This window comes from Pan troglodytes, chromosome 6 (assembly GCF_028858775.2).
Source record: "Pan troglodytes isolate AG18354 chromosome 6, NHGRI_mPanTro3-v2.0_pri, whole genome shotgun sequence".
Taxonomy (NCBI): domain Eukaryota; kingdom Metazoa; phylum Chordata; class Mammalia; order Primates; family Hominidae; genus Pan; species Pan troglodytes.
In genome coordinates this window covers 152754552-152767980 of record NC_072404.2, presented here as the reverse complement: position 1 = coordinate 152767980, position 13429 = coordinate 152754552, and the positions used below count along the sequence as shown (strand labels likewise).

Sequence of the window (13429 nt, the reverse complement as noted above, 5' to 3'; positions counted from 1 at the left end):
AAAAATGAAAACAGCAGAACTCCTCATCTGAGTTGCCCCAGGGACGTGAATGATGAGTCCTGGGATGATATCACGCTAACACAGTAGCTTTTCACTTCCTCTACTTCCTCTCTTCCCCTGCCTCCAAAAATAGGGCCTTTAAAAACACCGTTCATCCAAGCTCACAGGCCTTGGAGTTTCTAACCCCAAATGTAGATCAGTACACACCTACTTTGCCTGGCATCAATTCATCTGGCACATTAGTCTCTGAGGGCTTTGATCAAAACCTAACATTCCAATACAAATCAGTTTCTCATCAACCCGCATTGACTCTTGCAAAGACAGAGTCACACAATACCACTCCGCCCAAATGGAAGGACACAAAGGAATTCAGTCTTCTTTAGGGGGGTGGGGGTGCTTATTTTTCCAATGCTTTGGTTAGATGTTATAAATTAATCAGCTTAATATTTATGCTCACGAGAAGAAACACAATGTTCACAGTAATCATCCTAACTTCACTTCCAGGCAAACAATTTCTGAGGTCTCAGAAGGCATCCTATACCTTTCCTGCCTCACCAGGATCTCTAATAGCACAGGAAGAAAGACTGTGGAGATAGGAGAGCACAATCCATCTCTTTTGTTTGTAAAGAAAATGTTATTATGATGTTCAGTCCAAGGATCACTGCATTTTTGATGGATGGCAATTTTTAACACTTTACTACTATAGCTGAATATGGAGACTTAAATGCAATTGATTCTTATTGAAATTAGTTTTCATCAACATTGATAGACATTGTCAATTTCATTTTTGATGTCTATCTTTTCTTTTTTATTTATTCAGAAATATGGATGTAAAATCATTTGATATAGCCTAATTCACCTCATTCCACAAGAGCTAAACACTTCAGCTCAACTGTCGTTTTGTTTTTTAATATCTTTACTTGCTGATTCAGTTTATATTAACCTTTGCATTTTATTGAAAACTATCATAGCAAAACCATTCCTCTCTTTTAGATGATAGAAACTCCTTTAAATTATAGTGTTCTTGAAGTCAGGGACAAGTACACAGAAAACATTACCCTTTTTCAATACTGTAATCACCTTCTTAAGGTGATCTCTCTTGATTGAAATAGTCTCTCCTAACTTAATAATGATGATAACTCTGGAATATCCTGACCTGACAAAGAAATCAGCCTTTCCAAGAGGCCTCAGTAAGTCTGGGATTTAGGGATGTATACCAGACTATGGCATTGTATTTTTAAATTAGCATCAGATTTGCAGTAGGTAAGTCTGATCAGTTTGAATTCATGTAAATGAAAAAAAAATAACAAATAAAAATTTTACACTATGCCGAAGATCAAGAAAGACATTCCTCCTGGTTATTGAATATTGCAAATCTCTTAAAGCCTTTGTTGTTTATTTACTTATTTTTTACAATTTGGTTTATGTCTGTCCCATGGTTTCATATGACATAAATCTGAAAAATTGTTCAAAGACTTGACTGTAAGGATGCCTTTAGTAATAGCAATTCTGAAGGATTCACAGGCTCTTTTCCAGGTGCACAGCTGATGTTGTTTGTGGCTCTTGAGTTGACACTTCCTTTGCTTCCTGCAGCCTTACTCCTGAGCCCCTCTCCCCTCTGCTCTGCCCTCTTCTTCATTGGCTCTGGTCAGGAGTGTGGGCCGCCACCATCAAGAGGACACCTGAACAAGAGTCCTGAGATTAGTTATTCTCCCAGACACAACAAGCAGCAACTGATTTCTCTTCTATGGGCTCTTTTAAAGCAGGCTGGGGGCTGTGCCACATGAGATGTGCGGTATGTTCTGAAAGCGCCATGGGAGGCTTGAATTTTTTTCAGCTTGCATCTTCTTCCTTTGGATGTCTTCTCTCATCTATACAGCATGCTGCTTTCCTTTATGAAAAACTGGAATTTGGACATTTAGAGAGTTGAAAAGAGACTCGGGGAGGAAGAGTTAATAATTCCACAGAGACTGGGAGAGAGACTAAGGATGCAGGGATTCCAGCTGAGATTCCTCTCAGTGCTTCCCGCTTTTCAGCTCCTTTCAACCATATTTTCTGCCCGCTCCCTCCCCCCTCGTTTGCCCCTCCAAGGGACTTTTGTGTTGTTTCTTTCCTTCGCCACCCTGCACACTCTGCTCTTTTGTTTTTATTCTCCCCACGCCTACCCCATTGCCTCCTACTGGTTTTCCTGATAGAAATCTCACTCATGCATTTCCTTTTTGATTTCAATGGGTTATTTTGTCTTCCCTCTTTTTCTGTCTTCAGTCTTTCTTTTCTCTTTTTTTACCCCCCTTTTTCTGCCTCTGGTCCCAGAGAGAACTGACCACCATCCTGCTGGGACAGGATGACAGTACTGTTAGCATTCCCAGTGCCAGCTCTCCCCACATCTGTGCAGCTTTTGTCCTGTGGCAGGGGAGGATTTGGAATGGTCTGCTGGCAGCGTCAGGGAGACTAATGGGAAATGAGGGCCCAGAGAGAGGCCATGGGAAGTGGAAGGAATAGCAAAGGGGATTTGGAGGCATTGGTGTGGGAAGCAAATTAAAGGATGCATGTGACAAAAGGCACGTCATATATAATACAAATATAATATTGATGACAAAGTCACATCAGCGGGAGCTGGGGTATCCAACAGAAGAGCCTATGGAATGAGTACTGGGCAGCAACATTGTAATTTGGAAGGCCTGGCTGCTTAACACGATGTTCACTTTCTCATTTTGAAAGATTTGTGAAGTTTTGCTTCCTTTCGCATTCCCCGGGTGTCTCCTGAATACTGATGTGTATGTCCACTTAACAGAATTTTCTTTCCCTTAACTTTCAGACCATTTCCCATATAGCATAGTCTTTTGAATCCGTATTTCAATTGTGAATCTTTCTCTTAAAGTGATATTGGCTGGGATCCAAAATGGCTTTAAAATGTCTTTTATTCATTCATTCATTAAAACATTTTAATTCCGTCCCAGGCACTTTTGAGGAAAAAAAAGTTTCTGTAACAATCACTGCTAACCTCTTCGTTCTAAATGTTCTAAATGCATTATCATATTTAATTTTTACAACCCTATACAGTAAGCTCTCATCTCCGTTTGACAGGTGTTGAAAACTGAAGTATGGTGAAGTTAGGTTACTTGCCAAAACTCATCCATACGTGAGAGATGGTCTGTGTCCTCCATATTCCTAATACCAGCAAGGGAAATGAAACATGGATAAATAACCACAATGCAGGGTGGCACCACGTGAATGTCGTAAGCAGAGTTCAAATGACAACTGATCTAGGGTTCTGGAAGAGCAGAGGCCGTTTTCATCTGAAATTTTCATGGAGAAATCTGCACCCATATCTCCTCAATAGGGATTTTATAGTATTTTTTCTGGTTCAGGTCAGCCAAAGGATGAAGGGTGGACATTTCAGTAAACCCTGGAAGAGACAGAGACCTGAGATTTCCTTTTCTATTGAGGAAACAACAGTGAATTCTCTGCTGACAATTTGATGATCTCCCTTGAAATTCCTTAGGGGAGATGGCATAGTGTCCGCAATCAGAACGTATGTGTATATAAAACAAGCCCCAAACTCAAATGTTACCCATTCATATATGTTGAAGGAATTCAATTGTCTTTATTTTTATTTTTTTGAGACAGAATCTCACTCTGTCACCCAGGCTGGAGTGCAATCATGGCTCACTGTAACTTTGATCTCCTGGGCTCAAGCAATCTTCCCTCCTTAGCCTCCCTAGTAGCTGGGACTACAGGCATGTACCACCACGCCCAGCTAATTTTTTTTTTTTTTTTGTAGAGTTGGGGTCTTGCTATGTTACCCAGGCTGCTCTTGAATTCCTGGGCTCAAACAGTCCTCCCACCTGGCTGTCCCAAAGTGCTGGGATTACAGACGTGAACCACCGTGCCTGACTAGTCTTTATTTTTTTCTCTCTTGTTTTTCTCCTTTTGTCTCCTTTCCTTTATTAGTGAGACTCAAATTAACTTTTCAAAAATCACAGGTGTTATTGTTTCTACACTAAAAGTCACAGGGTACAGTTAAACTCCACATTGTACAGTTAAAGCATAGCTCCCCATTGGGCAGTGCAGGTTCAAATAAGGAGAAGAACAGCCTTGTCTTAGGCTTCTCCTGGCATCCACTCTCTGTAACTCCTTCCTTGCTAGCATTATGCAAACAGTTATCCTAAAGCAGGCCAAAAATGATTAGAAAATGTACCTGTGCTGTTAAAAATAGCTGCCCATTCCCATCTGTAGTCAGCTGGCTGCTACTTTTGCCTCTTCTTGGCCAGTGTTCAGAACATTCTGCTATTTTGTGATTATCTATGTTGATGGGAGAATAAGGAAAGTTGAAGTTAATTAAATTGATTATTTCAGAGCCATTCCCCAAACCTTTTAATGGGCATTTTTTTTTTAGATATTAATTATGAGCAAAAGTTTCTTGCCTTGTTATTAGTGCCTCTGCCTCTCACCTCTGTCAGCTGCAGAGGATGAAAGGGCGTGGAGGGAAGGAGAGTGATGGGTAGCCGCGGGCATGCCTGACTCACAGACTGGATAATCAGCTCTGGAATAATTCTGGGTTGGCTGCATTTGTAGTGACTCTGATCAGAAATTGTGAAGAACAGCTTTCTTCCTTGTCCCCACCTTCATATTGTCAAATTATTGCTGTGCTAGCCCAATTAAAAGCCTTGAGGATCCCCTCACTTGCATAGAGGCTTAGACCCTGGATAACTGTGGACTCACCGTGGCACGGCTCTGAGAGCACTGAATGACAGAGCTGAATGAAGGAGAAAAGTAAACAAGGCCCCTGTTGCCTAAATAGTTGTGCAATTAGCAGTACCAATGGGAACAGAGCTACTAATGAGTCTAGGCTGCTCATGTTCATGGAATTTCTTTCAAAAGGAGTGGCTTAGAATGTTCGCTGAAGGTGACAGGCACTCTTTAAGAGGACCATTGGGTACTTAAGCCCCTTGCTGACGTGAAGAGTGCCCTGTTGGCAGCTAAATAGGCCTCAGGTGCTTGGTTCTCAGGACATAGAATTTGAGTCAACAAGTGGCTTCACATGTAAGTGGGAGTAAAGCGACCCTTTCATACCACATTCCTTCACTGATGATCCCATATCTTGATGTAGTGTGACCTGCTGTATCAGGACAGAGAATAGGACACTTCATGCTATCTAAAGTTGAAGCAGTACCTGTGGTGTGCCAGGCACTGTTTTAAGCACACTATGTGTATTGACTCTTTTCTTTCTTTCTTTTTTTTTTTGAGAAGTCTTGCTCTGTCACCCAGGCTGTCACCCAGGCAGTGAGCACAATCTCGGCTCACTGCAACCTCCGCCTCCTGGATTCAAGCGATTTTCCTGCCTCAGCCTCCTGAGTAGATGGGATTACAGGCACGCACCACCACACTGGGCTAATTATTGTATTTTTAGTAGAGACGGGGTTCCACCATGTTGGTCAGGCTGGTCTCAATCTCCTGACCTCAAATGATCCACCCGCCTTGGCCTCCCAAAGTGCTGGGATAACAGGCGTGAGCCACCATGCCCAGCCCTCTTGAACTCTCACAACAACCCTGTGAGATAAATATTATTATTAATTTGACTTTACATGGGTGATAAACAAGGGCCTGAGAGATTAATTAGACTTGGCCAAGACCTAGTCTGTATAGAGCTGGGATTTTTAACCAAGAAGGGACAGCTCCAGAAACCTCACCCCTGGTCACTGTCCTGTGCTGCTCTGCACTTTTGTATGTGTGTGGGAGGATAAGGATCATTATTCATGTTCTCATAGAATCACAGGACCAAGGACCAAAGAGGTATGAGTTAAATCTTTGTTGTTTCCTTAGTATAGGGTAGGTGCTAGAAGGATACAAAAAATAACTGAGGTATTCTTATATTCAACAAATATAGAATAATTTATTTATGGAAGGCATGCATTCAAAAAGCAAATACATAGTATGAGGGTAGAACCAAATAAGTGCTTTGGGAGCTGAGAGAAAGAATACATTCCTTCTGTCAAAGGTCATCTTTTGAGAGGACCTTGTCACAGACTAGCCTTTGAAGAACATGCCAGATTTAGATAGGTGGCTGTTCTGGATAGGGAGAGCTGGGAAAGCCTGAGAAATATGTGGTTGAGTGTGCAATTACCACTTTAGCTTTTGTGAAAAAAAAAAAAAATGGAACCCTGGGAACAAATTGAGGAAATGTAGTTCCAGATGAAAGACTGTGAGCTCCAGTGTTTAAATGGTTTAAATGCTTGGAAGTAAGCAGTAGATATGATGTATTGGAAACCTAGAAATCTAGATGATATAAGACCTTCTTATCTTTCTTGGTAACTACTTCTGCATGCTAATAATGTTCCAGGCAGATACCGGTTAGGAAGTCTATTTGTCAAATAGGACAAGCAGAAAAGACAAATAGGAGAGACTTTGCAAGAGAAGATTCACCTGGTCCCAGTGAATAGCAGATGTGAAAGAGAAGAGGTCAAGATGATTTGGATGACCAGGAGAATTATGAAATCCCATAACATCTCTGTTATGTTGTCCTTGGCCAATGACTTTCATGGTAAGAGTGATAACCTCTTCCACCCCTTCTTACTATGCACAATAAGTTAATTTTTAATAATAATGATATCCACCAATAAAGAGAGCAAATCCCCAGGATCATCTTTCTAAAGACTAAAATACTCAGTACCTTGAACTGTGTTTGGCACTTACAAGCATATTTATTCATCCATTCAATCAAATGTTTAAGCATCTACTTATCTCCAGGCTCTACACTAGACACCAAGGAATGACACAATGCTAGACAAAGCATGGGCCAAAACTTTAAGGGGTTTTCTGGAGTCTAGTTATAGGGAGAGATAAATCAGTAGGTTATTTTAAAACAGTTTGTTAAGTGTCATGATCAGTATCATGATCATATATCCCCCCTTGCCTGGGGTGGTCCCAACTTGGATGATAAATCCCATTACCCATTCAACTACAGGAAATAGGGTCAGTACATAAAGTGAGGGATTGTATAGGCAGGTGTTTAATAAGCTGCTTGAAGTGGGATCATGAAGGGCTTTATGGGGGAAAAAAAGTCTTATTGGATACCCATAGACCGAAGAGGGCAAGAGATGGCAAGGAGAGAAGCAGTGGTACAGAGCTAGAAAGGAAGACATTCCAAGCAGTGTTTGTAGACTGAATGGATTAATTCATGAATACACCAAACATCGTGAAAGGGAAAATTCACAGAATATTTCCATTCCTAAGGATGCATCTATAGTCATTTGATGTATATGCATAGTATTTCTTTCTGGTCTGAGAAGGGAAATGTTATAAAAAGTGGAATTGTACCCTAGATGATACGTATAGTATCTTACAGCCTTAATATTTTGCTTCATAAGACGCCATCCCAAGCAACTCGTTTGAGAATGAGAAATTGCCCTGATTCCTAAAGCCCACCTGATCTGCCCCTTTCTCCCTAGTTAGCCACTTAATTATTTTTCAGTTATTCTATTCCAGTTTTATTTCATAAACTTGATTGAAAGCTGCTTGACAGCAGAGATCATATCATTCTTTTGTATCTACCATTCTGTACATATTGGTTCATGGAGATTGTGAGTTTGGTGATGAGGAGGTAGAGGAATCCTTTTATTTTTCTTTCTGTCTTGTTATTCCTTTCCCCAAATTTAGCTTTCCAAGGCATTTTAATTCTGTGACTATAGATTTTCTGTTAATGTTTACTTTTTGAGCTTATTTTTGACGGTCATCTTGCTTTCTTCTTATTTAGGACCTTCCGAGTTATTGGATATGGCAGACAGTGAAACGTGAGTGTTGCCTTTTATTACATAGTCTGGGTTATTTTCTTCAGAACATATCTGGGAGAAGAATGTAATCTATAGAGCATATCATAGGTAATTTTAACTTAATTAATTCAAAGTCCACTTTCAACTTTGTTCATAAATGTGCAGGGCTAATAGCCTAAATAAAAAATTACGGAATAGAAATTGAAGACAATTGTCATAATGCTTGCCTCCATAGTCAGCGCTAATCATCATTTAGAGCTTGCTTCAAACAATGTACTTCTGCACTGGTGCATCTTGGAATGTTGAGAAGTCTAAATAATTACACTTACCTTTTAATATACCCATCACATTTATTCTTTCTCAACTGGAGTTTCTGAAAAAATGGGGCCCTACTGCCCTAAGGCATTATTCACATGTAGTGACATAACTTCTCTCTGTTAGTCTAGAACAGGACAAGTTATGAACCACCACTGAAGAACTGAGAACATAGTCACTCTATTTTCTGTCTTCTGTGGTTCAGAGAAGGAATCCTGATTGAAAAAGTCATCAGCTCTGGGATGGTGCCTAAACTGATGATAATGTTTGTTTTCAACCTTATTTCTAAAGTAGCGAAATAGCTACTGCTCCCCAAACAGGAACAAAGATAGGCTGTACAACTAATCCTGAAAGCCATATTTGAAAAGGTATAAAGATGAGTTGGTGTGGAGAGGAATGAGGTGGTGAGTAGCTAAGCATGTGGGAAGGAGGAGAAGTAGAAATGAATAGAATGGAGGACGAAGAGAAGCAGTAGAGCTGTGGAAGAAGCTGTCTATCGCTCCATAGAGCTGGTCCACATGCCAGCACATCCTATTGGCAAGATTATAAGTGGTGCCATCACTTACCCCATTTTGCCTTCTCTAAAGGCTGCTATTGATTTTTCCTGAAACACTTTGGCATTAAGCATCTTGGTGCCTTTGGGCTCAGGATAGGAATACCCTCCTCCCTATAGAGCCTGTCAGTGATGGGGAAATGGCCAGTTTCCCTTGCCCCTTCCCACACTGAGTGGCTGGCCTCAAGCCTGCTGCCTCCTGGGGAGAGCCCTGGCTCTCAAACTCTCCCAGGGTCTCACTGTGCCTCTCAGATATCCTCTGTGGCTGCCCCCTCCTTCCACCTGCCACTCACACAGAATCTAAAGTGGATAGAGCAGAGTGGGTGTTGGCCTGGTTCTTTGAACTTGGGTTCTCAGGAGATACTCCACTGCAGGCCGAGTGGCCATCAACCAAGGGCTGCGTGCTGTGCCTGAAGGGCCAGAGGCGCTCCACGCTGCTCCCTGTTCTTTCACCCAGTGCCTTTCTCGCTCTGCTCAAATGTATGCACAGAGAGAACGGCTTCAGTATTCAGATACATCTAGACAATTAGTCTGTTTAATACTGCATTGACTATCACCTAAATCAAATAGTAGTAGCTTTTAAAAAATTTACTAAACTTAATCAACACTATTTGGAAAGGGGGCTAGAGTCAGATATTATGATCAGGTGATGGCTAGCTCAAGGAATTTTTAGAAATCCCCTTCCCTACCTCCCCAGAATGTACCCTACAGTCAAAGTCTCAGCAGCCTACAGGGAAGGAGGCTGAGGAGCACCCGACATCAGCTCCCCTCACCCATTCCCTGCTGCCTCCAACCCCTTTATGGGTGGTTTCCCATTTCATCTTTGATTTAGGGGTGAGACTGCACTGCACAAGGCTGCCTGCCAGCGGAACCGGGCTGTGTGCCAGCTTCTGGTGGATGCAGGAGCATCTCTGAGAAAGACGGACTCCAAGGTAACTCGATGAGTGAGTGCAAACATCCTCCCGCTGGGCGAGATCGCAGGCACTGTTGCCTTTGCTTGTGACCATAGCACGGACATCCTTTCTGTGCTTATGGAAGTGCCTGGGGTTTTGGAAAAAGGAGGAAAAAATAGAGTGCTTCATTTAGAGAAACTGTGATTTAAATGTATAAGCACAAAGGGAGGGCGTGTGCTTGCCTATGGGGCTTTATAAACCTCTGAACACGTTGACCTTGGGACTTTGGAGTTGTCCTGCTGAACGCTAGCAGCCAAGTCATGGGAGTTGAGGTCTGAAGCCCAAGGAGAGGGGTCAGGACCATTTTCAAAGACTTTGGCCTGACTACTGAGAAGCCCCTTTGGGGTTTTCCTTCAGTACTTACTCCAACGTGGTTTAAATTCTATGATTCATATGGCCGCTTATATGGGTGCCAAAGGGCTTCTTTCCCAGCTCCCAGGATGGTAGGATCTGGCTTTGAGATGGTTACAGTCTTAAATCTGGTGTGTTTATGTAGTTCTTCATTTTTAAAAAATTCTTTCCATTTGTTTTCTAATATTATTCTCTAAAAGTTAACCTCAGGTACTAGATAGCATGGGAATTACTGTCATTTATAGGTATAGGAGCTAAAAGCCTAGAGAAAGTTACACATACCCTTGGACCAGTAGCTGAGGCTTAAATTAAATTGAGCTCTTTTGACGTCCAGCCCAGTGTTGTATCAGCAGGTTGGTGGTTCTCATTTGGTGCCAGAACACCCCAGCCACATAACAAAATCGGTTTGTTTATGGAGTCTGTTTTGTTGAGGTACAGTGATACCTGTGGCACTTGGCTTGAAATGTGGTTGGTTTCTCCACAGCAAAAGTTATGTAAATCTGAACTTAAAAGTGTCCACTTTCTTAGGACTATCTTAATAAGAGGGCAGTGAGGCCAGATATTGTACTGTGACATGTACGCCAACCTTGATAGCATCAGCTGGCGGAGGTGAGGCCTTAGGGGAAACTCTGTTTAGGAGAACTGAGAACAAGCTGCACCACAAGTTGTTTAAGTTTATAGAGAGCACCCAAGAGAAAGGGTTGAAAGATAGAGGGAAGGAGGAATTGTAGCTTAGTAGAGTTGACCCAGGGCTCAGCCTATAAGAAAGAAGAGAGAGAAAGAGGAGTTAGTTTACATAGAAGATCAACACCATAGAGCAGGGGTGTCCAATCTTTTGGCCTCCCTGGGCCACAATGGAAGAAGAAGAAGAATTGTCTTGGGCCACACATGAAATACACTAACACTAACAACAGCTGATGAACTGAAAAAATAAAAATCACACACACACACAAATCTTACGATGTTTTAAGAAAGTTTACGAATTTCCGTTGAGCCTCATTCGCATCCATCCTGGGTCGCATATGGCTTGCGGGCTGTGGGTTGGACAAGCTTGCCATAGAGGATTCTGATAAGCTCTGAGAGTTTTAGAACACTCTCGGTAGACTCCAGGAAAGAATGAACCACTTACCTATAGACACTTACAGAGAAGAATCTTAATATATAGTTGAGGCCTTCATTAAGCAGGTACCGAGTAGCTCAGGTTTTGGGCCAATGGTTGTAACCATGACACATACATAGATTACTTAGAAGCCTAATTAATGGCTTAAGCTCCATTAGATTTATTTAAGTGATAAGAATCTGCCTATGTGCAATTTTTTTCCCTGGGGCCTCCTCAAACTGCAGTCCACTTTATGAAATAACTTTGCCTTCCTAGTAGACTTTCTTTCCTTTCTGAGCCAGTTGTATTACATAGAACTCTCCACTTCCCTGGCAACCCATGAGCACCCTTGCTCTCTGAAGTCCCTGGCTGCCTAGGTATATCAAACACACTTGAGCTGTGTCCTGGTTTCTAGTGGTCTGTTACCTGTCTGGCTAGCTAATTGGGTACACTATTTCAAATGGCAGATAATTAGGTTGGTGTAAAAGTAATTGTGGTTTTTGCCATTAAAAGTAATAATTTCTCAATGTAATGTTCTTCCCAGATGTTATTTGCACTCAGATGTTTTGATGTTTAACCTGATTGAGAAACACACAACTTATAGTCAGGATTAATGGAGCCAGGTTATGGGGTAGGGTTGGTCTTGCCAGGGCCACTCAGACCACAGCAGCGCAACTGCCTCTTTACCACACAAAGGCTGGTCCTACACTCAACTCAGATCATTTTAAAAACAGAGAGAAGCCATGAAAAAGAGGGACAAACCAAACAGGAATCAGGAGACCTGGCTCTTGAGCAGGTCTGCTTTTTTATCTTTCTAAGTTTCTGAATCAGATAAAGGACTCAATGTTCATGGAAACTTCTTTCTATTTTGTGTTGTGTATGTGTCTGCTTTTTTTAAAAAAATGGAAATAGCTTGTTTTTATAATTATAAACCCCTCACATAGAAAACTAGTAATGTAGGAAGATATGCTCCAAAAAGCAAAAAATTGCTGGAAACCTCACAACCTAGACCTAGATATCATTAAACTTGTAATGATCCCCCTTCACATGTAGATATGCCTGTTTTTCTCTCTTGTTGTTTTTAACTAGATGAAGTCATACATACATGATATCGTATAACTTTTCACTCAACGTTATATTCTAGAGGTCTTACCACATGAAATAATATAGCTATACTTCATTACTTTTTAAGGATTTTTAAATTTTGCCATTCTGTAACTTGATGCTAGTTTAAAGTTGAATGTGATCATTACAACTGAATCTTCTCCTGGAATTTTTTGGAGAGAAGCAGCATCCTGAGAATTTCTCCTATTAGAGATCAGTTCCTCAGAAATCACCTCAAAGGCCCACCTCAGCAACCTCTCTGAATATTTGGAACCTGGAAATTCCAACCTCATTATTATGGAAGTAAAGACACAATTATCTACTAAGGCTGCAAACAAGTTGAATAAAAATTATTCAAGGAACTTCAAACTAGTGGTTAACGGCTAAATCCCAAGTGAATAAGTAACATTTTAGAAAGATTCTAGAGCCATTGTTACTTCCCTTTTGTCCTCTCCCCAGTAGGCTATGTAGAGCAGGTTGGATTGAGGTCGCCAGTATCTGTTGGGATAGCCGAGATGAAAGCTGAGAAGTCTCTGATAATATTTATAACACTTGTGTGCATTTGTACATGGAGCTATTTATTTGGTACAATGATCATGCCTCTACCCTTCCTTTGGAACTTAACATAACTTTTTAAATAGTTAAAACTTTATCATTGGACAAAAATTAGAAATTTTGAGCGATGCCAAGTAATATATACAGGCATTCAAAAGAATGGACACTCTTTCTCCCTTTACTGCTGACTTCTTATTCAATGGCCTCATTTAAAAAATAGCAATATATATATACAAATATATGTGTATATGTGTGTATACAAGTGTACAAAAGGCATTATAGTAGTCTGTAAGAAATTATATGATCATTTAAAATGTTGATGTAAAAAATTAATGACAAATTTATGATATATTACTAAGAAAGGTTGTAAAACAGTATGTAAATGAATTGTGGTTTTGTTTTTATAAAAATACGTGTAGAGGCGTATAAAAGACAAAATCTAGTTATCAATGGAAGGTTTAGTGGTTATCTTAGTTTGGTGGAATGATTAGGGATATTCCTTTTCTTCTTTGTGCTTTTCAAGCTTTCCAAGATTTCTTTAATCAATATCTACCACTTCTGTATTGAGAAACTAGCTTAGTTTTTAGAGAGATGAAATAGCTATAAATTGGGGAGAACTTAACTGAAGTCTGAAACCAATAAAGAAAACCTTTCAATTTTTTTATGACTATCCCTTCCTTTTAGTTTCTGTATGTTGATTTCCCAAGTTTAGAATAATAGAAAGAGT

At 40.7% G+C, this 13429-nt stretch overlaps 1 protein-coding gene across 29 annotated transcripts in view; it reads left to right on the top strand.

The window, feature by feature from the left end:
* The window catches only part of DGKI (diacylglycerol kinase iota), a 496276-nt gene that overhangs the window by 446452 nt on the left and 36395 nt on the right, over positions 1–13429 (top strand). For 25 of the 29 annotated variants that reach the window (XM_063815623.1, XM_063815622.1, XM_063815621.1 and 22 more), the window contains 2 exons: positions 7757–7793; positions 9473–9572. In XM_063815623.1, coding sequence (XP_063671693.1) covers positions 7757–7793; positions 9473–9572 — 137 coding nt within the window. Of the gene's footprint in view, positions 1–6343; positions 6545–7756; positions 7794–9472; positions 9573–13429 lie in introns of all 29 variants that reach the window. The other 4 variants (XR_010159013.1, XR_010159015.1, XR_010159014.1 and 1 more) reach the window with 1 other exon arrangement.